The sequence below is a fragment of the Hibiscus syriacus genome, unplaced genomic scaffold, assembly GCF_006381635.1.
Source record: "Hibiscus syriacus cultivar Baekdansim isolate YM2019G1 unplaced genomic scaffold, ASM638163v2 tig00116970_pilon, whole genome shotgun sequence".
In the NCBI taxonomy this organism is placed as follows: domain Eukaryota; kingdom Viridiplantae; phylum Streptophyta; class Magnoliopsida; order Malvales; family Malvaceae; genus Hibiscus; species Hibiscus syriacus.
In genome coordinates this window covers 1161166-1186545 of record NW_024063494.1, presented here as the reverse complement: position 1 = coordinate 1186545, position 25380 = coordinate 1161166, and the positions used below count along the sequence as shown (strand labels likewise).

Here is a 25380-nt window from a genome sequence, read left to right as displayed (position 1 = left end):
ATGCATGGCAGTGGCACCCAATATTCTATAAGTTACCAGTGCCAGTGTGCGTAGTAATCTCTAGACTCTAAACCTCGTCTATAATCTGTCTGCCTATGATTGTGGAGTACAAGGAAATAAGGTGTGCCTATGATTGTGGAATTCAGATTATGTGTCTGAATGTGGTAAATCTTTCAAATGAATATATAATTAGAATCAGTCAAAGCAAAGTGCGACTATTAGAGATTGGATGGACTGTGGAGTCTTCTCATTGCCGCCTTACTTTTCAACAAAACTCTTCCATAAACTGCACTTGCACTGGACGCTGCAATTCTTCCTTTCCCTCGGAAATCATCGCTTCTCCTCTTCATTTTGCTGCTTCAGTCTTGATAGGAACAGTTTGGGTTGTCTCGGAAACAAAAATTTAAACATTATCTGGAATTCTGGATCTCTTTTACTTGCACACAGGGATAGCTTTACCCCTTTTCTGTTTATTTCTCATTGAGCTCGAGGCTTGATTTTAAACTTTTAGACCCACCAGAACAATCTTGCTAAACCTAAGACAGACAAAAGACTTTCAGCCCAATAATTTCTTTTAGCATCTTATGTGTTCTTGGATATTATTTCTCAATTTTTTTTATTTGGAGTTGGACCTCGAGACGACGGCTTTAATGTAGAAGCATGTCTGATCAGTAAGTTTTTCCGTTTAATTGAACTCCAAGGCTCATTCAGAAAAAGGTGTTACTTCTTTAGCAAATCGGAAATGTTTCCCAGACCCTTGTATGGAAGGGAAAATCCGTCATTATTTTTGCTTTTAAGAAGAAATAACAATAAACAAGTTTTGCAGTGGGATCAGATAGGTAACAAAAGAAACTTTAAGGGACATTAGTATATTAAATACAGAGGAGGGAAAATTGATTTCCAGAAACAAATAACAATAATGATGCTTCCCTCAACCAAAATATAAATTATAAAGATGATCATACATCATTACAAAAGCAGCAGATCTTGATTCTGATTTTGTGGGATCCACTCCTCCGACAAGCAAGGCTCTTAAACCTTGCTGGTCGTTGGCCATACCCATCTTCCCATTTCAACAACTCCACACTCAATCCTTGTGCAGGGTTGTGCTTCTAATTTTAATCTAATCCATCAATTCTCAGACAGTACACATTTTAGTCAAGACTATAGAAGCTAAAGTTATACTAGTACTAAATTTTTCACATGCCACTGGCAGTTTTTTTAGAGAAATCAAATTCAAAGTTCCCTTTCACATCATGGAGCAAGAACCAATATCAAGGGAGGGAAAACAAGGGGGGGGGGGGAAATCTCCACCGAAAAAACATTGGCAAAAGACCAAGAAACAAAGCTCTGTTTCACTCTCTCCTAAGAGTTTGCTTCTCCGAAACAACCCTCTGTAAAAAAATGCGGAGATCAGTCACCATTCCCTGATAGGTTGATGTTCACCCTGACTAACCTATAATAAGTTTTAATATGGTAAATTTATGGAATTAGTAAATACTATTTTAGACTAGTCTTGTTTGCAGTGGCAGTCAATTAAGAACTAGTCGTCGGCATTTGGTTTCAGTAGGAGAATCAGAGGCATCATAAAGACCCCTTTTCCTGATTACTTGACCACAGGTGTTTAGAGTGTTGCAGGGGTTAATGGTGGTGAGGGAGTCTTGGTGGAGGAGTTGTGGGGGTGGTGGAGGTGAAGGAATGGTAACAGGTGGGATCTCAAAGGACTCGAGTGGGGGTGGTGGGTGTCTCCATTGAGGCAATGGTCCCGCTAAAAGAAGGGTTTGCAAGAGCGGCCCAGCTTTCTTCACTGCCTGTAAAAGCTTTCCCTTTTCAGGCAATGGCTTATCAGGCACTAGCTCTAAGGATTGAGATGGTGGCAGTTGTGGTTGTTGAATCGGGTCAAGAACAGGAGATGAAACAATGCTCCCCTCACAATCAGATGAGGCGAAACCATTGTTGGAGTTAATTCCTCTTTTAAGTTCATCCTCGACGCCAGAAACTCCGGAGAGAGGAGCGAGTTGTTGCTGTTGCTGAAGCAGGAGCTTCTCAAGGAAAAGTTTCCGGTGTTTCTCCTGAGCTTCATCTCTCTCTTTCGTTGCTTTGCTTAGTAATTCTTTGAGTTGGATTAACTGGTCATCTCTCTTTCCCAGCTCCTCCTGAGCAGCCATCCTAGTCTGTTCCAGCTCCAAACTAGTATAGAAAAGAGAATACCTAAGCTCATCCATTGTCTGCATAATTAAAGAATAAGCCCCATTTTACATGATCAAACATAAGAATTAGAAAGGGAGGACCAGCAAGAAGTGTGTGTTTTGTTACCTTTCCTTGACAGAAGTAAGCCAAGCTAAAAAGAGGACCTCTCTGACCGTCCATCTTCTCAGAGATGGAAACTGAAGTGAAGTGAAGTTAAAAGTGATTCTTGTTTGCTGTTCAAGTGTGGGAATTGAGAATAGGAGAGAGAAATAGAGGATAAAGAAAACAAATATGGGGTTTATGAGTGTTTTCTTCCAAATCTTATAAGGGGCAACAACAGCCACTGTTGTTTTCTTTCTTTTGCTCTCTCTTATAAGGGGCAATAACAGGGGTTCGACAAAAGCCTATGGATTCCCCCATTCTAAAATGGTTGGCCAGTCTTTCAAACTCGAAACCATGGCATTGGCAGGCACCCAACGCCAAGTAGCCTAAACAATCATACATCGCATCCAGTGCTGCCATTTTCAACTTTAACCACACACCTCTGCTCTTCTCTTTTGGTTCTACCACTATTAGCTTCTCGCTTTCCTTGTTTTGGCCACCTTATCTAGATTAATTTACCGAGGAAAAAAAACCAAAAGAAACCACTTAAATTTGTAACCTTAAAAGATGTATGAGAGCAACAACCAACATTCACCTTATCCATGCTTTTCTTCTGCGGACGAAAAGGGTATTGATAATTTATTTATTCAATAAGATGTGGAATACATGATCCAACATCTATTTATTCAGTACTTAAACAGACGCAAGCATATTCAAATTCATTTTTATGGCTGCCGTTTGAACCAAATCTGGTACCATAAGCATCGTGGCTCACACACTTATCCAACCATCACTTGCTACCTGGCACAGCCCGACGATGGTGATGAATGATGGCTTTGTGTTATTGGTGAAAAAGAAAGCTTGTTTAAAACCATAAGCATCGTTATCTACAATTAGATTCATCAAACTTGTGCTCTTATAAGTCCGATCTTTACTAGCCGTCAAGACCAGCCAGAATAGAGGACTTCTTGGTTCTGTCGCTGTTGATTTCCCATTTGGTGGCACCGAGAATAACCGATTCGCAATCGTAGATCATGGTTCCATCGCTGCTGATTTTGCAGTTAAAATAAGATGACATCGTCCTTTGTTTAACAAAATTTTCCATTCATATTGTATACCATATCAAAGGGCTTGATTCGTTTAAATGGCCAATGCCCAAGAATCTTGAACGAGACAATGTTTGGTTTCAATCCTTGTCTCTAGTTTTTTTTAGTTCAAAGTGAAGGTAAAATAAATTGGAAAAAAAGATTTATGTTTTATTGTCCTACAAAATATCTTCTTCATCTTTACTGAATAAATAATCTGCCCCTATTATCTTGTTTTTGTTATTCTCTTTTGGTTGTGGAATAATTTATTGGCATGTGATGTGAGTTGGTAGCGAAGACTAATGTTTAGGTAGCAAAAATGATTAGATTATGTATCATATCATTATGTTATTACTATATTTTGTGAAGTTCATATATGAAGATTGGGAAACAAAAATCAGCATGCCTGTATTGTCAAACAAAGATAAATTATGGAATAAAAGGATTAAATGGTTCAATCCATGGAACTCGCTTGTTGACTTGGAGAATGTTTCCATGTGCAATTTTCTTTTGGAATATATTACAATTTAGAAGCCTATAAATGTAGACAGAGACGGAGGGCCCAAGGGGGCCGTCCCCGCTCCAATTTTATGTTTTATTGTCGAGTCTTAAAATTTTTCATAGAAAAACATTGAGTTAATCAGCCTCTCATCGATTAAAGTTTCTTCAATATTGCTTTAATATGATTTTTATTGTTCGACACTCAATTTTTAAAGATACATAATTAAATAATATTATATTTATTTTTTTTAATTATAATTATTTGATCTTATATTTAATTTTAGTATTATTTTAGTTAATCTAATAATCGTTAAGGTGAATAGTGATTATTAAATTTGATTTTTTTATGTTCGTGAATTAATTTTATATAAATGTAGTTTGCCATGGGAAAAAATTCAACAATTATTGAACTTTTTAAGAGAAAAAGTGAGAAACTTCAAAAAATACAATTACAGCAACTGAAACTTCAACTTGTACACTTATTGACGTTTCACCTTCGAAAGATAGACCTTTAAATATAGCTAGAAATCAGAAACCAAGTACTGAATCTAATTACTTGGAGCGAGATCATGGTAAGTACAAGCAAATATGGGAATATCCTTCTGAACAAGAAAGAAATACAATTCGAATAGCTTATATTGCTGAGGGTCCATATCAACCAGTACTCTCTGAATTCAAAAAATATGGACATGTTTCTCACCTTCGTCGATTTCAAGCTTTTTGGTACAAAAACTTTTGTTCATGGTTAGAATATTCTCCTGAAAATAATACTTCCTTCTGTTTTATTTGCTTTCTTTTTAACAAACCAGATAGTCATCCATCACACAAGACTTTCACTATGAATGAGTTTCAAAATTGGAAGAAAGCAAATGGAAAAAGTTGTTATTTTAAGATGCATGTGGGTTTAGAACTTAATTCACTTCATAAAATTGTTGAGCTAGAATTGGAGGATTTTCTTAACCAGTCCAGTCTAGACACATGCCACAAGTGTTGCATAAGCAAACATCATTACAAATTGCTAATAATAGGCTAACTTGAAACCTCTATAGATGCATCGCATTGACTAGCTTTACAAGGGCTACCAATAAGAGGTCGTGGCGAGAGTGAATCTTCATCTAACCGAGGAAATTTTCTTGAACTCATTAAACAATTAGCCTTTTATAATAAAGATGTTGAAAAAGTCGTATTAGTAAATCTCCAAAAAATGATTCTTACATTTCGTCTGATATACAAAAGGAGATTTTACATATTCTGACAGAGAAAATTAAGAGAGCAATTCGTGAAGAAAAATTTTGTGTTATTATTGATGAAGCAGGGGATGTATCAAGAAAACAACAAATAGCTATTATTTTACGGTATGTTAATAATTTCGGTCTAGTAAAGGAACGCTTTTTTAACATTATTCATGTTCTTAACACTTCAGCAGTGACTTTAACAAATGATATATTTTCTATTCTTTCTCGTTATTACTTTGACATAAAGAATATTCGAGGCCAAGGTTATGACGGCGCAAGTAACAAACGAAGAAAGTGGAATGGGTTACAAGCATTAGTTAGTAATGAGTGTCCTTTTGCTTACTATGTGCATTGTTTTGTCCATCGTTTACAGTTGGCACTAGTAGCTACAGCGAAAGAGATCATACCTGTTTATCATTTTTTTCCAAGTTATCTTTTTTTATAAATGTTGTTCTTGCCTTACATAAGCGCATTGATGAACTAAAAATTGCTTATTCTAACGAGATAAATCATTTGATTGAATAAGAACAACTTGAAACTGGAACTGGTTTGAATCAAACAACTAATTTGCATAGGGCAGGTGATACTCGATTGGGTTTTTACTTGAGATCATTTCAAGCTTGATAAAAATGTTTAGTGCCACTTGTGTTGTTCTATATAAACTCATTGATGAAGGAAATACATCTTCTGAACGTAGAGAAGCGGCGGCAACTTTAGAGAATTTGACTTCCTTTGATTTTGTCTTCATTTTACATCTTATGAAGAAAATTTTAGAAATCATTGATTCACTTTCTCAATCATTACAACGAAAATATCAGGATATTTTGAATTCACTACATCTTGTTGAGAGTTCAAAGATACTTTTGTAGAAATTTAGAGATGATGTATGGAATAATCTTTTTATGGAGGTTACCTCATTTTGTGAAAGTCACAACATAGATATCCCATATATGAGTTCTATTTATAGAGAAAGAGGAGGCAACCCTCCAACAATATCATTTTACAGTTGAACATCATTATCGAGTAGAATTTTTTTATGCTACAGTTGATGTTCAACTACAAGAGTTAAACAGTAGATTTAATGAGAAGTCTATAGAGTTATTCACTCTTTGTTGTGCTTTGGACCCAAGAGATGGTGACAAAAATTTCAAGGTTGAAGATGTTTGCAATCTTGTGAATAAATTTTATCCGGAGGATTTTATGGAAGTTGAAAAGAATTATTTACGAACAGAATTGTGTCATTATGAGGTGGAGTTATCTTGGAATTCAGGTCTAAGAAAATTGTTGACAATCTCTGATCCAAGTCAATTCCTTATGACCCGGAGGAATGATAAAGTCTGAGGAACCCTTATCTTGTATTGCTTCCAAGGCCTTGATTGGATTTGGATTACATTTCAATAAAGAAAGCTATATTCATATATATTTTGAACGGTAAAACTTCTATTGACTCTCCCTGTTTCTACAGTAAGTGCTGAAAGAGCTTTTTCTACAATAAATATCATCAAGACAAAACTTCGCAACAAAATGGATGATGAATTTTTTGAGAGTTGCATGCTTATCAACATTGAAAGATATATTGCAAGGAGCTTTAGTACAACATCGCTCGTGAATGCATTTCGAAATTTGAAGGAACGACGCGTTTTATTATCATTATGTGATAGTTATGTCTTTTGTACTTTTTAAAATTGTATTTTTTTATTATTTACTTTACTTTAATTTTTAATTTATTATTTCATATAAATATAAAACTATGCATATTTGATGTTATCATTTATATTTTTTAAAATAAACAAATAATAAATATAAAATTATATATATAACTTAAAGCTGTTAAAAAAGTTTAGCTTCCGTTGAAATATAATTCTGGCTTCGTCGCTGAGTGTAGATAAGTCCTATCCCAAAATGTTTACTTGTGTGTGCGCGCCTTTGTCCCTCGCGCATCATGTTCATATGTTTGTAGTCAATGGTTTATTGTTTCAATGGTCTATTAAGGGAGCTAGTAACCAAACTTTCTCACCAATATTTTCCCCAATGAAGCTAATGGACCCAATTCCAAACCATAAAAGTCGTCATTGTTGTAAAGCTGAAAGCCTTCCATTTGACTAATTCATGACCAAACAAATTTATTCAATTAATTATTTAAATCCTTTTATATAAAAGCAAAGAGAAAAGATATATGTTAAACCTGGGGATAAGTTGTAGGTGTTGGCTATAAAAGTCTTAAAATCTAAACGAAAAAATAACCATCTAAATTAATTTAAAGGGTATGATATTTTTGAATTACGAGGTGAGAAAAGATGCGAAGCGAGTAAAATCCAAAATGAGCGGCCTTTATGTCCCATCTAGTGATACAAAGAGAGTGGTATTATGTATGGGCATTATTGGATTATGAAAATCAACCTGCAGATGTGGGCTTGCCTTGGGAAACGGCAAATTCAACCATCAGACACCCCCAACACTGACACTGTGTGTTTGTGCGATCATCATTTGCTCATGGCATGTGCTTTGTCATGAGATAATCATCATCATGATAGTCAGAATAATGCTAATTATTGTTTTAATAAACCTATATTTGAAGATCCTTACATAAAGCCCACCCCTTCAGTTGCTCCTTCTGGATATGTAAAACAAGTCACACATAGGAGACAACATTTATCATTACCGGATCACCTTTACCAACACAATATGAATGGTTTAAGCTAATATTTTCATCCAAAAATACTTACCCTAGAATCTAATCCAAGGAATTTATTGGAGGGACCCATCTCCATACATGGCTCTGCCCCCCACGGTTTCGTCTTTGTTGTAGTGCCTCTATAAAGAGGGGGGGGGGGGGACAGAGAAACGTGAACCGAGGTGACTATAAAGCTATAATGAACCCATCAAGATCGAGGGTAAAAATGAATAAAGGGGGTAAACGAGTTTCTTTTAGGACAGTTAAAGGAATCAATTCTACAAAAAGTTGAGTTGTTAACATATACGCTATTCCTTTGACTATCACTTTGTTAATCATCTTATATTATAAGTAACAAAAGGTTGCTCATGTGTTCTTTTGACTGCCACTTTTGAGTGTAGGGTTTTATTTTATTTACATCAAAATAAAACCCTAAATTCGGATAAATGGAAAATGGTCATAGCTTTGTAAGAGTGCTACAATTTTCATTTTAAACTGTTGACATTGTATCGTATGCTAAGTTTTCCCATTCGTTTATAAGAAATTTGACATGCAGCTCATAAATTGAACTTCATAGTTTAATATAAAAAACATTTTAATTAATTTCAAAGAATTATATATTAAAAATGATTACTTTCAAAGAATTACAAATTAATATATATAAAACAAATTATTGACAACGTATGCAGTGGTTGGGCCTCAACCAGCAAATCCAGATCCTACATATAATTGTTCCTACAACAGGTGTGTATAGTTAGATGTGTTACTAGATTTGGTTCCCACAAGAAGATATATGGAATTTGTATAACGTGATTGATTTTGAAGATCTGAATGTGATAGCAAAAGTAAGAAATGTTTGGCCATTGCATTGGAGATTTGGCCATTGCCCCTTTAGTCATTAGGTGGGTCGTCAATTCCGTCTCAAACCACATCATCGCCAATCCAAGCATGTGTTGCTCTAATTATTATGCCTAATCTACTCTGTTTACTTTTACTGTTCTTCTTTATATTATTACATCAATTAACAATAATTTAATTCGGTAAGTATATTATTTGAATAAACTCCCATTGTTGTCTCTGTAATAGAGAAATGTTAGGTTTGTTGTTTAGAAATTCTTTTTCATTTAGTCCAAACTTAGTTCTCATTCTTTCACTCTGGCAAACCTTTTTCGGTTAAGAAAGAAAGTAATATTACATAAATTAGTATTACTTAAAATAAAAATAATTTTTTTTATTTTAAACTATTTTTATATTAACCTTTAATTCTTTATTTAAAAAGGTCGGGTGTGATAACGCGGTTTGGGTCCCAAAAGTCTGATAAAACGACGGCCCATTTTGTCCCTTTACCTGAAATCGTATTTTCAAAGTAGGCTTAAAATAATCAGAAGGTATGGGATATCGCCGAGTGGTATCTTTCCATTAATCAAAGATTAATTTGATTTAGTATTTCACGGTTACATTATGTGAATGATAATGATGGGGTATGCTAAAGTATAATGAGGCTCCTATTTTTAATTAAAAAGGAAAATAAACACCAAAAATATTTTATCAGCCGGTTAAGAAGGGCGTTGGTCCCACACGGTTTTGTAATGTAACGAGGAATTCACATGCCACACGACCCCAAATTTGGCAACTGCCCACTAATTGTATGCTTATGATGTTTTTATTAAAAAATTAGGACGTCATACCAGAATGTTAACTCATCAAATTTTGATGCTTTAGTACAATATATATAGTACTGTTAAATGAAATTTAACATGATTTTGTAAAAAAAAAAACATAGTTAAACATGGTACGTCTATGTTTAATAACATATACTTAAATTTAGAAAAAATATTTAAAAATGAGTTGATCTGTAAAGTCTTGTTCTCGAACAATTTTAGAGAAAACTTTCAATTATTTTTTTAGAATAAGGAAATGCAGCATGCACTATACCTATATTGAGATGGGGTTGGTCGGATTGTTGATTGAATGTGTAATGGTTAGATTGGAACAGGAGTTGATTAAATAAGATGGATTTAAAAGAAATAAAACATTAAAGACTAATGTAAAGCCGATTGTCATTACAACCTGATGCATTCACTGGACCAACCACAATTTGAAATGTCATGAAACCGAAGCCCATGGACAATGAGAATCGAAAGCCCGAGATTTCTAAGAAGCAGCCAAATCCGAAAATGGAAAAGTTGTCTGGGTCTGGGTGGCTCTCGCACGTGGGATTCTTTTGTGAATAGGGCACCCGGGTTTTTTATTTATCACGTTTGGGTATTTGATTTGTTATTTTGACACTAATAAAAATTATTTAATATAGGTAGATACTAAGTGTATTTCAAATTACCAGATTTATCCGATATAATATCCCTCTTATCAATTGGAAAATATATGCTCGAGATGCAAAAATAACCTCTTCCTAAGTAGATTTGTTCGTCACTTGAAATTCAAATTCCAACCACGTCATCCGTATTTGATAGTCGTCTATGACCTCGGATGGTGGCAACCTTCCTAAAATTTCGTAGACCTTAGCGATGGGATTGTAATCGTTCCGTCTGACGACGATGGCACCATTCACAAGAACACCAAGTTGACAAGCGACGTCTTCCAAAGTAATTATTGCTTCACCACTCAAGAAATGAAAAGTGTGTGTCTCGGGCTTCCAACATTCAATCAGAGTGAAAAGCAACGTCAGGTACACCTTAAAGCCACATACAAATATGACTGGATATAGACTAGATTGACAAAGATATATCATCATCCTCTTATGTGGATCTCTCATTGCCATCCGGCATTGACGAATAATCCGCTCTTCTTTCGGACGGAGTTCAATCGACGAAATATGAACATTATCGAGACATCAACTTAAGGTGACGAGTCGCATTAATTACAATAAATTAATGATCCACATGAGACCCACTCATCTAGGTCCATTAAAATAATATATGTCATCGAACTCGTCACCTCAAACATTGATATAATATTTAGCATATTCTCAAAAAAAAAAAAACAGATGCGTTAATGTGCTAAATAAAAAACTCGAGTGTCCTATTTGGAAGGGGAAAAACCCACGCACGTGCACGTCCAACAAAATGAAATCATAGATTGCATCCTGATCAGACGTTTGGCCACCGTATCTCAACTGTTCATCGTGAACAAATCATCTCTAAAAACAAATATCGATATACAAGGAAAAAATAATTTATTTGATCGAATCAAAATGGAATCGTTTTTAAAATGGAAAAAGACAGAGAACAACAAAAGGACACTACACATCATGTTATGCATAAGATTGGGCCAAGGGCCATTTTTTTTTTAAATTTTGAAGCCTTCACTGTTAGACCACATGGGTGTATGGGAGTAGATTTTCCCCTTTACCAATAATTTAGCACATTCTTTTGTCAGTTCCCAACGCAAATATTCGGCCTAGCATGTGCTTCCACAGCCCACACTTCAAAGCTGTAGTAGGGTCAGGGCTCACAAAAAATGTTTCCTCTCCTTAGATTCATGGCCTTTCCAATGCGACCATTAATAGCACTTTTCTTCGACGCTTTACACAATGAGACTATTTTTCAGAATGAAAATACTAAAATATAATTTTATTTTATTTTATTTTATTGGAAGAAAGAAAATTTTATAATATTTAATTAGAAATTATAAAATGATTTAAAAATATATCTTTTTATCAAATTATTTGTTATATTTTTTATGATAATAATATTTTTTCATGAATCTAACTTATTAGATAGCAGATATTTCAAGCATTTTGATGGATGCAGTTGGTTAAGAGATTTTTGTTTTGCAAAGGAATATGATCCAAAAAAGTAGTGAGGTTCCTCCATGTTTCCACCTTTTAAAAGGTTAATTGCAATGGTCCACACAGTGAGAGCAATGATACGAAAGGATCCAACCTTAGAGACGGCTCTAACCTCCTTGATTTTATAGTTTGGTTCATACAAATTTCCCAAGAGGGATTTTAGTTCTTCACAAGGTGATTGGTTTGTTCATACATATTTTGACGTCATACATATAATGAAAAAAATCAATGATCATTTTTAAAATTATCATAAAAGATATATCAGTAATTGTTAGGTATGGCTCATAAATATACCAGTAAAGAGGACAGGAGATGGAGCGGAGTGAGCGAAGCGAATATCAACTGTCCTTACAAAGAAAGTCTCGTTATGGGGTTACAAATTATGTGGGTTGGGGGTGCGGGGGCGTAGCCCCCGCGGTACGGTACAGGGTTGATTTTGTAATTATGTACCAGGGTTTTCTATTATAAATAGAGATGTAACCTAGACCTAAAATATGATTGAATAAAATTCTAGCGCCGCCTAGGCACCGAGGACGTAAGCACATTGCCGAACCTCGTAAAATTCTCGTGTTCTTTCGTTTTCTTTACCCGTTTACGTCAACAATTGGTATCAGATGTCAGGAGCAAAATTCGAAGTCGCGAAATTCGATGGTCAGGGTAACTTCGGATTATGGCAAACGAGGGTGAAGGATCTATTGGCGCAGCAAGGGATCTTGAAGGCTTTGCGACCTACAAAGCCGGCGTCGATGGATGAGGAAGATTGGGAAGAATTGCAGCAGCGAGCGGCAGGAACCATACGATTATGCTTGGCGGACGAGGTCATGTATCACGTCATGCATCTATCGTCTCCAGACGAAATTTGGAGGAAGTTGGAAAGTCAGTTTATGTCCAAATCCTTAACGACAAAACTGTATCTGAAGCAGCGGCTGTATGGGCTGAAGATGCAGGACGATCACGATTTGGCGCAACACGTGAATGTCTTCAATCAAATCGTTTCTGATCTGGCTCGGCTTGATGTGAAAATTGAGGATGAAGACAGAGCGATGATTCTGTTGTGTTCGTTGCCTTCCTCTTACGAATACATGGTGACTACTCTTACATATGGAAAGAGACTATCAACGTTGAGGAGATTACTGCAGCCTTGTTGGCTCACAACCAGCGGAAGCAGAATGCAGGGAAAGCTCTCAAGCCGATAGCTTATATGTCAAGGGTAATCGAGATCGTGGACGGAAGCCAGAGAAGCAGGGTCCGGGAAGCGGAATTCCAGATCCAAATACAGGGATAAGAAGACGATTCACTGTTACAAGTGCAAGGAGGCGGGACATATGAAGCGAGACTGTCCGAAGTTGAAAAAGCAGACTGATAGAAGCGTGATGGCTCATCCAAGTCTGTGAACGTGGTCGAGGATGATACTTCTGATTGCAGTGAGGGTGATATGCTTTCTATTTCAACGACACAATTGACGGATGCTTGGATTCTTGATTCTGGATGTTCTTATCACATCACGCCAAATAGGGAATGGTTTTCGACATACAGGCCGGTTAATTCTGGTTCGGTTTATTTGGGTGATGATCGATGTTGCAATATTGTTGGTATTTGTGATGTCAGAATTAAGATGCACGATGGCTCCGTTCGGACGTTGAGTGGTGTTCGACATATCCCAGACTTGAAGAAGAATTTGATTTCCTTGGGCACTTTGCACAAGAATGGTTTTATCCCTAAGGCTGACGAGGATAGGGAAACCATTCGGATTGTTAAAGGAGCATTGACTGTGATGAAAGACAAGATGACTGCAGGGAATATCTACAGATTGTTAGGGAGTACCGTGCAGGTGGAGTTCACTCTGTTGAGTCCTGTGATGATACGACAAAATTGTGGCATATGCGCCTTGCTCATCTTAGTGAATGTGGTATGGCAGAATTACACAAGAGAAACTTGTTGCATGGTGTCAAAAGCTGTAAGCTCGATTTTTGCAAGTATTGTGTTCTTGGTAAACAGACTAAAGTCCGTTTCAAGACTGCGAAGCACACAACTCAAGGGATTCTTGATTATGTGCATTCTGATGTATGGGGGCCTTCCACGACATCGTCTTTGGGTGGATCTAGGTACTATGTTACTTTTATTGATGATTTTTCACGGAAAGTTTGGGTGTATTTTTTGAAACAGAAATCTGAAGTTTTTGAGAAGTTCAAGCTGTGGAAAGCTGAGGTAGAAAACCAAACAGGACGAAAAATCAAGTGTTTGCGGTCTGACAATGGTACGGAGTACACAGATTCACAATTCCTACAATTCTGTAAGGAGCATGGGATTCAGAGGCATTTTACAGTGCGCAAGACACCACAACAGAATGGTGTTGCGGAACGAATGAACAGGTCGTTGAATGAAAGAGCCAGATGTTTGCGGTTGAATGCGGGGTTTCCCAAACACTTCTGGGCTGAGGCTGTTAACATGGCGTGTTACCTTATCAACAGATCGCCAAGGGCATCGCTGGCTGGGAAAGTTGCAAAAGAGGTATGGACTGGTCATGATGTTAGTTTTGATAACTTACGGATTTTTGGTTGTCCTGCTTATGTACATGTACCTGCTGATGAGAGATCCAAACTTGATGCAAAATCGAAGGAGTGCATTTTTCTGGGTTACAAGAAAGGTGTCAAAGGATTCAAGTTCTGGGATCCAGTTGCGAAGAAAGTTGTGATTAGTAGAGATGTCGTTTTTGATGAACAGTCTATGTTGCAGCAGAAGCAAGATACGACAGTGGTAGATTTCGAGCAGTTTCCAGTTGAGAAACCAGAAACTTCTCAACCGACTTCTGGTGGTTCCACTACGGATGATTTGCAGGATTATAGTCTCGCCAGAGACAGGGTGAGACGGACGAATATAAAGCCTCCGAACAGATTGGGTTTTGAAGACTTGGTATCTTTTGCACTTACTGTTAGCAGTGATGATCCAGTTACTTTTCATGATGCCGTTACTAGTCAGGAAAACGACAAGTGGATGGCAGCCATGGTTGAGGAGATGGAGTCTTTGAATCACAATCGCACATGGGAGTTAGTTCCCCTTCTTGAGGGTAAGAAGCCGATTGGTTGCAAATGGGTGTATAAGAAGAAACCAGCAGTAACAGAAAAAGAGGGGGAGAAGTTCAAGGCTCGTTTGGTAGCGAAGGGTTTTTCACAGCAGAAAGGAGTTGATTATGATGAAATCTTTTCTCCTGTGGTCAGGCACACTTCAATCCGAGCAGTACTTGCATTGGTGGCTAGTTGGGATTTGCATTTAGAGCAGATGGATGTTAAAACTGCTTTTTTGCATGGTGATTTAGAGGAGCAGATCTACATGCGACAACCTGAAGGTTTCACTCAACCTGGAAATGAGCATTTAGTTTGCAGATTGAAGAAATCTTTGTACGGGTTAAAACAGTCTCCGAGACAGTGGTATAAACGGTTTGACTCCTATATGATCAAGATTGGCTACAACCGATGTGAGTATGATTGTTGTGTCTATGTTAAGAGCCTTGATGATGGTTCTTTTATTTTTCTATTACTATGTTGATGATATGTTGATTGCTGCGAAGAACATGGATGATGTTATCGGTTTGAAAACTTTATCGAGTCAGGAATTTGATATGAAAGATTTAGGTGCTGCAAAGAAAATTCTTGGAATGGAAATTTGCAGGGACAGAGACTCAAGGAAACTGCGGCTATCTCAACGGGGTTATGTTGAGAAAATGCTAGAAAGGTTGCGATGAGCAGCGCGAAACCAGTTAGCACTCCATTGGCGAATCACTTTAAGCTCTCATCAGAACAGTGCCCTAAGCAGATAAGGAAGCTGAAAATATGGCAAAGGTTCCGTATTCTAATGCTGTTGGCTGCTTGATGTATGCGATGGTATGTACTCGTCCTGATTTAGCTCATGCTGTTAGTCAAGTTTGTAAGTACATGTCTAAACCTGGTAAGCAACATTGGGATGCAGTCAAGTGGATCTTTCGGTACTTAAAGGGTACTGTGGGACATGGAATTGTTTTTGGGAGTCAGTGGGATAATCCTTTGGTTGTAGGATATGTGGATTCAGATTATGCAGGTGACTTGGATAATAGAAGATCTACGACAGGGTATGTGTTTACTCTTGGTGGAGGGCCTATTTGCTGGAAGTCTACTGTTCAATCTGTCGTGGCACTATCTACAACTGAAGCTGCAAAAGAAGCTTTATGGCTTACTGGTTTAGTGAAGGAGTTGGGTGTTCAACAAGGTGGAGTTCAGTTGCTTTGTGATAATCAAAGTGCTATTCACTTGGCTAAGAATCAGGTGTATCGTGCTAGAACTAAACATATTGATGTAAGGTTCCACAAGATCAGAGAGTTGGTTGCATCTGGAGAGGTTTTGTTTCAGAAGGTACATACTGATGAGAATGCCGCTGATATGTTCACCAAGCCAGTTACGACAGACAAGTTCAAGTATTGCTTGGACTTGTTGAATGTTTCGAGTTGTTAAAGAAGCAAGGTAACCCAACCCACATTGAAGTTTCCAAGGGGCAGGATATTCGCCAAGGTGGAGATTTGTTAGGTATGGCTCATAAATATACCAGTAAAGAGGGCAAGAGATGGAGCGGAGTGAGCGAAGTGAACATCAACTGTCCTTACAAAGAAAGTCTCGTTATGGGGTTACAAATTATGTGGGTTGGGGGTGCGGGGGCGTAGCCCCCGCGGTACGGTACAGGGTTGATTTTGTAATTATGTACCAGGGTTTTCTATTATAAATAGAGATGTAACCTAGACCTAAAATATGATTGAATAAAATTCTAGCGCCGCCTAGGCACCGAGGACGTAAGCACATTGCCGAACCTCGTAAAATTCTCGTGTTCTTTCGTTTTCTTTACCCGTTTATGTCAACAGTAATCTATAAATATGAAAAAAATATCATATTATAATATGTTTGTGACGTTATATGTAATATCATATAAAAAATTTATCATAAATTTACAAATTTATTGTAGTACTAGTTTCGTTTAGGAATAATTCTTGGTACGAAGTATCTTTGAGCTTTAGAAGTGTCGTGACTCATGAGACCACTAGTTACTTAAGAAAAGGTGTCATCATCATCACTGACTTAACAAGTTTAAATTGACCATTCCCTGCTTTGCACTCGTTTCTTCTATCTCTTCTTTCCACCCTCAAATCACTAATCTCGATTCTCCACCATAAGCTTGGGATTAAAATATTACTTCTTTCTTTCTTTATATTTCACTGTTTGATGATGTGCTGATCATATTCACTTGTATATCTTGACTCGTCTATTGTTTGAATATAGATGATCATCATGGATAAAATTACTATAATTTTATCAAAACCAAAGAAAAAAAATGGTGCTAAGTAGTAATTCATCTTATACTTTCAAAAGGCTGATCAGATACCTAACAAAGTGCAATTATTTTAAGCACCTTTATCCTGCTTAAAATATATCCATAAAGTTCTTTACCAGAATTTAAATCAAGTCCACCAACTCAAAAGCTCCATAATTACACCTTGATGAGATGAAACTTATATACCGCCTAACCATAACTTCATCAATAAGGAATAATTAATTGAGGGTGGTGGGTGTAAGGGTTATTATTTTACACAAATTTTACGAGGGAATGATGAACATAGGATTTTAAATTATACGATACATTTAAATTTATAAAATTTTAAAAAAATATATTTAAATTTATAAACTTTAAGAGGTAAAATATATTTTCAATAAAAATATATATACAAGTTTGAGTGTATATAAATTTTACGTGTATTGTGATCAGAGAAAAAGGAACAAGTGAGAATAGAAGAAAGCGTGAGTTCCTCCATTAAAAAAATGCAAATTAAAGAAAGGCGGCCGCCGCACGCAATTTGGGAGCACGGTGGCCATTGCTTTGCGTTGTCAACAAGAGACGACATGATCCACACGGTCCCCCTGAGTTAGAGTTATCCACACGTGTGCCAGAATACTCGATTGAGGGAAGATCATGCTTTGGACACTCCCTCAATTAATTAATTACCAAACTAATACTTACCTGCTCCGGTCAAATTCAAGTCACAACCGTCTCCTTTAACCAAAACTTATATAAACCAAATTGTGGGTAGAAATTTTAAAGTTAGATGTCCAACGGAGATCAAGACAATTGAAACGCATTACCTACTATATATTTGATATGGTATAATAAAAATAATAGGTATAAACTTTGGTTCAGTTGAGAACGTATGAAATTTTTTTGGGGTTTTTGTATATTTTAAGAATGTATTAGAAGGAGATCAGTTTTTTTCTGTATTTCGTCCAATAATTAGAGCTTAATGGTTAACCATGCGTTACTATAATAGCCAAGCGAGCCTAACAACTGGGTCCTCATTTAGTTTGCCTCTCCTTCCTACTTGCCGTGTACGAAACTCCTAAAATCAACAGAAAATCAGTCTTGTTGTGGAGGAAGCATTTGGTTATCATGATCACTTCTTACAAATGATACGATTTCTTTGGGGAAACAAAAGGGTAAGTTGGTTAGTAATACCTTAAAAACAAAGCTTCCTCTAACAAAAGCACATGCAGAATGATACGCAGTAAACAAACAAGCACCAGGCGGGCAAGGGACAGATTCTGCAGAATATAACCATTATTAATTCACACTTTCTCAAACTTTCTAGACTGTTTAAAGACAAACATATTATTCAATTTTTTTTTATCTCTAATCGAATCGAAAAGTACCAGTTCCAACCAACGTCACTTCTTAATAGTTGTAATATAAATGTCAAAGCATAGGTAAGTTATGCAATTATGAAAATTAATAATATTTGAACTAAGTTAATGGTATTTGGAATGCTGCTATATTTTATGCGCAAAAAAGTTTGGTATGATATAGCATTATACTAACAACCGGTAAAGACGACCTCATGCGGTGTAGTAGGTAAGATGTCACGAATTATAGACTCTCATTTGCAACAGATGAAGCTTAAATATCGAGTATTTTGAAAGCTTTGGATTGGAGGTTTGTAATTCAAGCTTCATCGAGTAGTCCTAGGGGTTATCTGTGTCTGAATCATTGCTTTTAAGTGCACCGACTTGTATTTGTTAGACAAAGATTACCATAAATTAGACATACATGTAAGATTTTTAACATGTCTATGCCCTTCTTCTTTCTATTTGTCTATTTTACTTGATAAATAAATAAGTTTAAAGCTTATGGAAATCTTTTCCCTTCCTCTTTGAATATATATAAATATAAGAAGAAAATGATCATAGTAAGATACTTGAAAATTGATGACCCAGTTAGTTAAGTTAATTACATTTTTGTCCATTTCCTTTTTGATGTTTTTCGTTTGGCTTGCCACCTCTCATTTTTCTTTGGTTGCTCCATTTTTTTTCTAACATAGGTAAATAGGAGTTGTTAAATATAAAACTTTAACTTAATTAAATATATTCTTTAAAATTCTTAATATGAAGTCGCGAAGTATGCAAACTAAAGTCAAAATTTGTGAGGTGGCTTCTAAAAAAGAAGACATGCGTACGATAATCTTAATATACGACTAAGGAAATATGTTATCAGTTTTGTTATTTTTTTAATAAAACCGGTAAAATAATTATCTAAAACACTCTTATTTCTACCGGTTTTGTTATTATTGAGCACTTTACCGAGCTTGATAATATAGCCGGTAAAACATTACCTAAAATATTATTTTTCTATTGGATATATTACCAAACCTGGTAAAGTTCCCAATAATAAAAAATCGGTAAAAATAATAATATTTTCGATAATTTTTTATCGATTTTATTAAAAAATAATAACAAAATCAAAACATATTTTCTTAACCGTATATTAAGTTGTCATGAGACTTCCCGATACATGTACAACTGCCATTATTCCCATATTTAAGAAGCTAATAAATATCACAACGGATTCCCTCTGCAACCATGGCAACAAAAAGATCACAACCGTTGATAAAAAAAACAAAGCTGGTCATTCCTAAATCAGCAAAGTAACATTTCATTAAAATTTTAAAACCAAAACAACCACAGGTTTAGTTTTCTTATCATTACCATTTTTTTGGTAAATTTTTTTCGGTATATGGTCAGAATTTAAAATCTAATTAAAATTTATATAAAAATTTACTGATTGTTTACTAAAAATAGCGGTGTTAAAATTCGAACTTTATTTTATAAACTTAAATTCATAAATTCTAATCATTTATACTAGTACTCGTTGTCTCTTATCATTATCATTAATATTAATGCTTATCGGTTAAACGGGACTATATCTTTATTTTAACAAAAAACTTGCCTAACATGCTACACATCAAAATCCTCACGGGACCAAAAATAGAGCATAGAAACAGAGACAAGAACGAGTTCAATTCTTCTTCACCACCATGTGAGTATGTTAGCACTGTGAGATCTCTCTCTCTCTCTCTGTTTTTGTTAAAGTTTATAGTTTTCCTAGTCTAATTTTTTCCCAAATGATTTTGTTATTTATTTATTATGACAGGCAACGAAATTTGTTCAAAACTTCTGGGTGAAGTGTGAACCAACCAATATCCATCTATCTTTTAATCACTAAATCTTAGTTTCCAATTCATCGTCAATACCAGAAACTCAGAACGCCATCTCAACTGCTTTAGTTTTTGACCTTTAATCTTTCTCCGTTAAAAACTCTTCTGTTCGTCTGTTTACTGTTTTCTGATGCGTTGCTTTTATTATTTAAAACGAGATGATGGCTTCAGAATGGCAAAAACCCACCAAGAAAAACAGAGGATTCTATGTTAAGATGAGGATATTACACAAAGGCAGACAACCCCAAAAAATCTTGTTTTTCAAATATTACCAATGGGTTCTCTGGTTTTCTTTTACCCTCTATCTTCTCACCTCTTTCTTCATTACTAACAAGCCAATACCTTTGTCAAAAACCCATGTCTTTGATTCCAAATTCTCCTTCGCTTCTCTTGTCCTGTATGAGCCTCTCAACAAAACTAGTCAACAATCCAAACTCAAAAACCCAGGTTTCTATCCCTTTCTCTTTGACCATGCTTTTCCATATTTTTTCTTTTGAAAATCCATGTTATTCATGGTTTATTTTTCTCTCTGGCAGCGACGTTCAAAGACTTGAAGATATATATATACGGGCTATCACCAGAATACAATGAAAAATGGCTTTCCAACGAGAGATGCAGCAAACACTTGTTTGCCTCGGAGGTAGCCATTCATAGAGCCTTGTTGAACGCCTACGACTTTAGAACATTCGACCCTGTTGAAGCTGATTTCTTTTTCGTCCCTGTTTATGTCTCCTGCAACTTCAGTGCCGTTAACGGTTTCCCCAACATTGGCCACGCTCGCTCTCTTTTGTTCTCTGCTATCCAACTTATCTCCACAAACTATCCTTTCTGGAATCGCTCCCGTGGTTCCGACCACGTCTTTGTTGCTTCCCATGATTATGGAGCCTGCTTCCACGCAATGGTAAGCAAAATTAGTTTCTCAAAACAAGTCCCTAATGGTATCCTTAAAATTTGATTTATTTTTTTGTAGGAGGATAGAGCTATCCATAGTGGGATTCCAGAGTTCCTGACGAACTCGATAATATTGCAAACTTTCGGGGTTAATTATAAGCACCCTTGTCAGGACGTTGAACATGTTGTTATACCGCCTTATATCTCGCCGAAAAGCGTAGGGAAGACACTCGAAAAGGCTCCGTTGACCGGCAATCGAGACATCATGGTCTTTTTCAGGGGTAAAATGGATGTCCATCCTAAAAACGTTAGTGGAAAATTTTACAGCAAGTAAGTTTCAAAATCAAAGTTCATTGTATGTTGGAATTGCGTGTTTATTCATGTTTTCATGTTGTTATCTTTTGCTTTTAGGAGGGTGAGGACGGAAATATGGCGAAGGTATAAAGGAGAAAAGAGGTTTTACTTGCAAAGACACAGATTTGCCGGTTACCAGTCAGAAATTGTCCGGTCTGTCTTTTGTTTGTGTCCACTTGGTTGGGCCCCATGGAGTCCAAGGCTTGTTGAGTCTGTGGCTTTGGGCTGCGTCCCGGTGATCATAGCGGACGGTATAAGATTGCCGTTTCCCAAAGCCGTGAAGTGGGGGGAGATTTCCCTCACGGTGGCGGAAAGGGACGTTGGGAAGCTGGGGAAGATCCTAGAGCACGTCGCGGCGACTAATTTGTCTGCCATCCAGAGGAACTTATGGGATCCGGCAGTCAAGCATGCTCTACTGTTCAATGATAACATGCAAGAAGGGGATGCCACGTGGCAGATTTTAATTTCACTTTATAATAACCTAGACACAGATCGACAGAAAGTCAAGGGTTTCGAGCCAGTAGGAGGAAAACACGTCGGATGAGTGGCCGGCTATGAAGGTAAATTTGGCAACGTGGATGTGATGTTTATTATGGAGGACAGCTGGCTGTGGCGATGGCTTGGTTCGCCGGTGTCATTTAATCAAAGGTGGACTGGATGGAATTTATTTTAGGGGGTGGGACCCACATAAAAAGCTCGAGATTTTTGAGTTTTTTTTTGCCGTAACTGATATAACTATTATAAGATGCATGGCCAATATAAATGTAAATGAAGAGAAACAAAACATTCTGGTAAATGACGCACTGAAATAGAAGGTTTAGGACAAGACAAACCTGTATGAGCTTTCACTTAATATTTTGTACATATGTTTTTCTTTCAAGTGTTTGTGATGCTGAAATCCCGTGAAGGTTACAAATGAAAAAAAGAGAGTATATAACTTGAAAAACAGGAGTGGTTTTGATTGATTGTAAAATTAGCTTTTGGTGTGGGAAAAGAGAATTGGACTGCAAAGTTAAATGGCTTGAAAGTTGGAAATGAAGTGGAAGAAAGCATAATTTGTGAGAGAGAGAAATAAAATGGGGGTGCAGTGAGCAGCAAAAATTGTCAGAGTGGCTTAAAAAAGGGGTGGTGGGCAGTGCAGATGGGGTCAGTCAGTGGTCACGAGATAGTGTATGAATAAAACAAACAGAACCGGTGCAGGATGCCAACCCCCGGTTCCTCTTATTACAGGTTGCTTTCACCGTACCATTGCTTCTCTGTGTTTCGATCGGATTGGGTTGAATGATGAACTTCCAAAGCTTCACTTCCCTCTGGATATTTTCACTACGTAAGGTGCTTCTGGTGGTGGACAACATACTTATAACATCCGAACCCCTAATCCTAGTTGGCAATTGAAGAATGCCAATATTCGTCTCTCTCTCTCTCTACGTGTATTGTTCTGTCTAAATGTTTGATCAACTAAAGTGAAATCTGGACTCCGGTTTTTGGCCATAAATATAGAAACTACCTTTTAATCAGGTACACAGTATGTAAGTGTATAGAATATGAAACTTCGACGTGGACACGTGCAGATGTTGGATTTGAAAGAATCTTTTGCAAAAACTCCGACACCAGCGACCTAAGGATCGTCTGAATGATTTTAACCACTACAGTCCTCCGCTCTACCGAGCTAAGGTCGGTTGTGGTGCTGGATGTTCATCATCATCGTTTTGAAAAAAGAAAAAAAAATACGGAAATTCCAATAACGATGATCTACTACTCCATCACAAGGACCTACTGGAGAAATAATCTATGGCAGCTGCTAGCAGTCATGAATGACTGGCATGCTGGATTCAGCTTCAATTGATATGCTTAGTTTCCAACATGAATACAACAATCCCACATACACTATATTCGCTTATGTGATGTAGTTTTGTCGATATCAATTTATATCAATGCCCAAAGCATATATCCGCAAAATCCTGATTCTTTCATCTGTTTTCTGTTTCACAGAACCATCGATATGTATCAAACTGATTGTCTTATTTAATTTAATCATCTTCAACTCTATAACAGGTCTTTCAACTTTTTCCAGATTCTCCCTCTTGTATATTTTTAGTTACGAATGATCAATGCATAGGAATTCAAAACCTCCTCCTTTTTCTACAAATATCGAGTTTTAATTTATATAAAAACAAGTATCTGATATCTAATTTAATGCAAGCGGGTCCAATTCAAGGCCATCACTCGCAAATCTTTAACAATCAATCGTAGTCTTATTTAGCACTCAGGCGTCTGAGTATGATCCCTCTTAGGGTCGTGGCAATAGTCATACACCATGTAGTTCCTTTGCACCCAATTCATGGCCATCACCTGTTGTTGACTAAGGCTACCGGAGCCAGAGGGAGAGGCAGAGGGCGGGCGGCAAGAGGCTGGGCCATTGGTGGTGCAACCACCGAGTTTGAAGTTTGTATATTTACCAACAAAGGGCTGGTACCTATAGTTAGCCTTGTATCTTCCATTCTCGGTGGCCCAAGACGATGCATCCCATATTGATCCATATACCCACATAGGTCTAGTGGGAAACGTGGCGTCAGTCTTCTTCGTGTACATCCTAATTGGCACATCATCTACGAAAAATCTGTTGATTTGGAGAATCGAATTGCAGAAATCAATTTCAAAATTTTAAAGGAAGTGGTCAGTGCCTCGGTGGGTTACTGTAATAGAAACTTACAAAATGAACGCATCGCTTTCCATAATAATACAATGCGTAACATAGGTAGTATACTTACATAATCTCACTAAGGGTCCACAGAATTGCATAGTTATGGTAGTCTCGTGTTGGATCAAACCATAGATGAAACCTCATTTCCCTCCCAATTAAATTTCTATCCCCACTTCCTCTTATATACACATTAGTCTGCAGAGTGTAGGGCTTATCTGGTGTTGTTCCAAGGAACTCAATATCGATTTCATCATGGTTTCCTGGATGATCTTCATTGTTTGAAAGCTGCCGATTTGTCAAAAAAATTTCAGAACATCAAAATAAATTAGCTCGGGAGTTTTTAGGTAAGCAATTTGTGTCTGTTAATATTAATCTTACATAGAAAGATGTAATGACTCCTGCTGTATAACCTGGTTGGAGCTTCATGGCAGCACCAAAGTAACCAGACCGATACGGCTGCAATGACTTGAAACCACTTCCTGTTTTCACCATGAATGCAAAGGAATAAGCACATATTATCTGAGAACATTGTGTTGCAAAAGAAATAGAGGAAAAAAAAACAAAGGGATGTGACTACTGCAAAAACCTGAGCTTTTATCAAGCCAGATTGTGAGTGAACCCTGGTCCAGTCTCTGATGCTGAGGACCCCATCGATTTCTAAACCCTTGGTTAAAGGTCACAGAACTAACCCTGGAGCTGGGCGAGTATCCAGGGGAAGGTGGTCCCTGAGCATTGCTTGAGGTAATCAGGTAAAAAGCATGGAACAGATAGAAAATTGGAGCCATAAAGGGGAGACAGAGAAGGGAAGGCACAGAGTACCAGGCCATACCAGCAATGAAACAAAAAATGAGTATAGTACTAAAATGCAGATTGGGACCTGAACTCAAAGGTTTTGAAATAAGGATTGTGCATGGGAGAATGTGGATATAAGGTTGGTATAAATATAGAGACTGAAGGACCCAACTGTCCCAACACAAAGGTAAGGTGGCGACTCGGTTGATGGCTTGATGCACAAGTTAACACGGTGAAAAACTCATGATAAATACCAGAAATTAAGATATATTGCTGATCTTGTGAGGCTTTAAGGAGAGACAAAATAAACAGTTAACGGAGTATTATTTATACCATTATATAGTCATATTGGTGTGAGCCGAGGAGTTTAGTTTTATGGTCCACAGCCACAGGAAAGAGCAAATCTGTTAAAAGTTGGACCCTTGGAAAGATACAGCGAGTGAAGATTTCTATATTTGGTTAAGATTAAAACAAAATCCAAAATTTG

The 25380-nt window shown here is 36.8% G+C and overlaps 3 protein-coding genes across 4 annotated transcripts; 1 reads left to right on the top strand and 2 right to left on the bottom strand.

The window, feature by feature from the left end:
* Nucleotides 1–841: 841 nt before the first annotated feature.
* Nucleotides 842–2556, bottom strand: LOC120191498 (protein enabled homolog). Its single transcript, XM_039194436.1, has 2 exons — nucleotides 2317–2556; nucleotides 842–2228 (listed from the first exon to the last, which is right to left on the bottom strand). Exons 1-2 carry the CDS (start codon nucleotides 2368–2370, stop codon nucleotides 1533–1535), a joined length of 750 nt encoding a protein of 249 aa, XP_039050367.1. The 5' UTR covers nucleotides 2371–2556; the 3' UTR covers nucleotides 842–1532.
* Nucleotides 2557–19889: 17333 nt separating this feature from the next.
* Nucleotides 19890–22277, top strand: LOC120191500 (probable glucuronoxylan glucuronosyltransferase IRX7). Of its 2 annotated transcripts, none has more exons than XM_039194438.1 (5): nucleotides 19890–19974; nucleotides 20089–20599; nucleotides 20689–21053; nucleotides 21123–21373; nucleotides 21455–22277. In XM_039194438.1, the coding sequence occupies exons 2-5, from the start codon at nucleotides 20311–20313 to the stop codon at nucleotides 21939–21941; spliced, it is 1392 nt and encodes a 463-aa protein (XP_039050369.1). In that variant the 5' UTR covers nucleotides 19890–19974; nucleotides 20089–20310; the 3' UTR covers nucleotides 21942–22277. The 2 variants fall into 2 exon arrangements, with proteins under 2 accessions (XP_039050369.1, XP_039050368.1); XM_039194437.1 differs by having other exon boundaries at nucleotides 19901–19991.
* A 1349-nt stretch (nucleotides 22278–23626) lies between these two features.
* Nucleotides 23627–24957, bottom strand: LOC120191501 (xyloglucan endotransglucosylase/hydrolase protein 31-like). Its single transcript, XM_039194439.1, has 4 exons — nucleotides 24688–24957; nucleotides 24480–24580; nucleotides 24169–24386; nucleotides 23627–24017 (listed from the first exon to the last, which is right to left on the bottom strand). The coding sequence occupies exons 1-4, from the start codon at nucleotides 24926–24928 to the stop codon at nucleotides 23657–23659; spliced, it is 921 nt and encodes a 306-aa protein (XP_039050370.1). The 5' UTR covers nucleotides 24929–24957; the 3' UTR covers nucleotides 23627–23656.
* Between the last annotated feature and the right edge of the window lie 423 nt (nucleotides 24958–25380).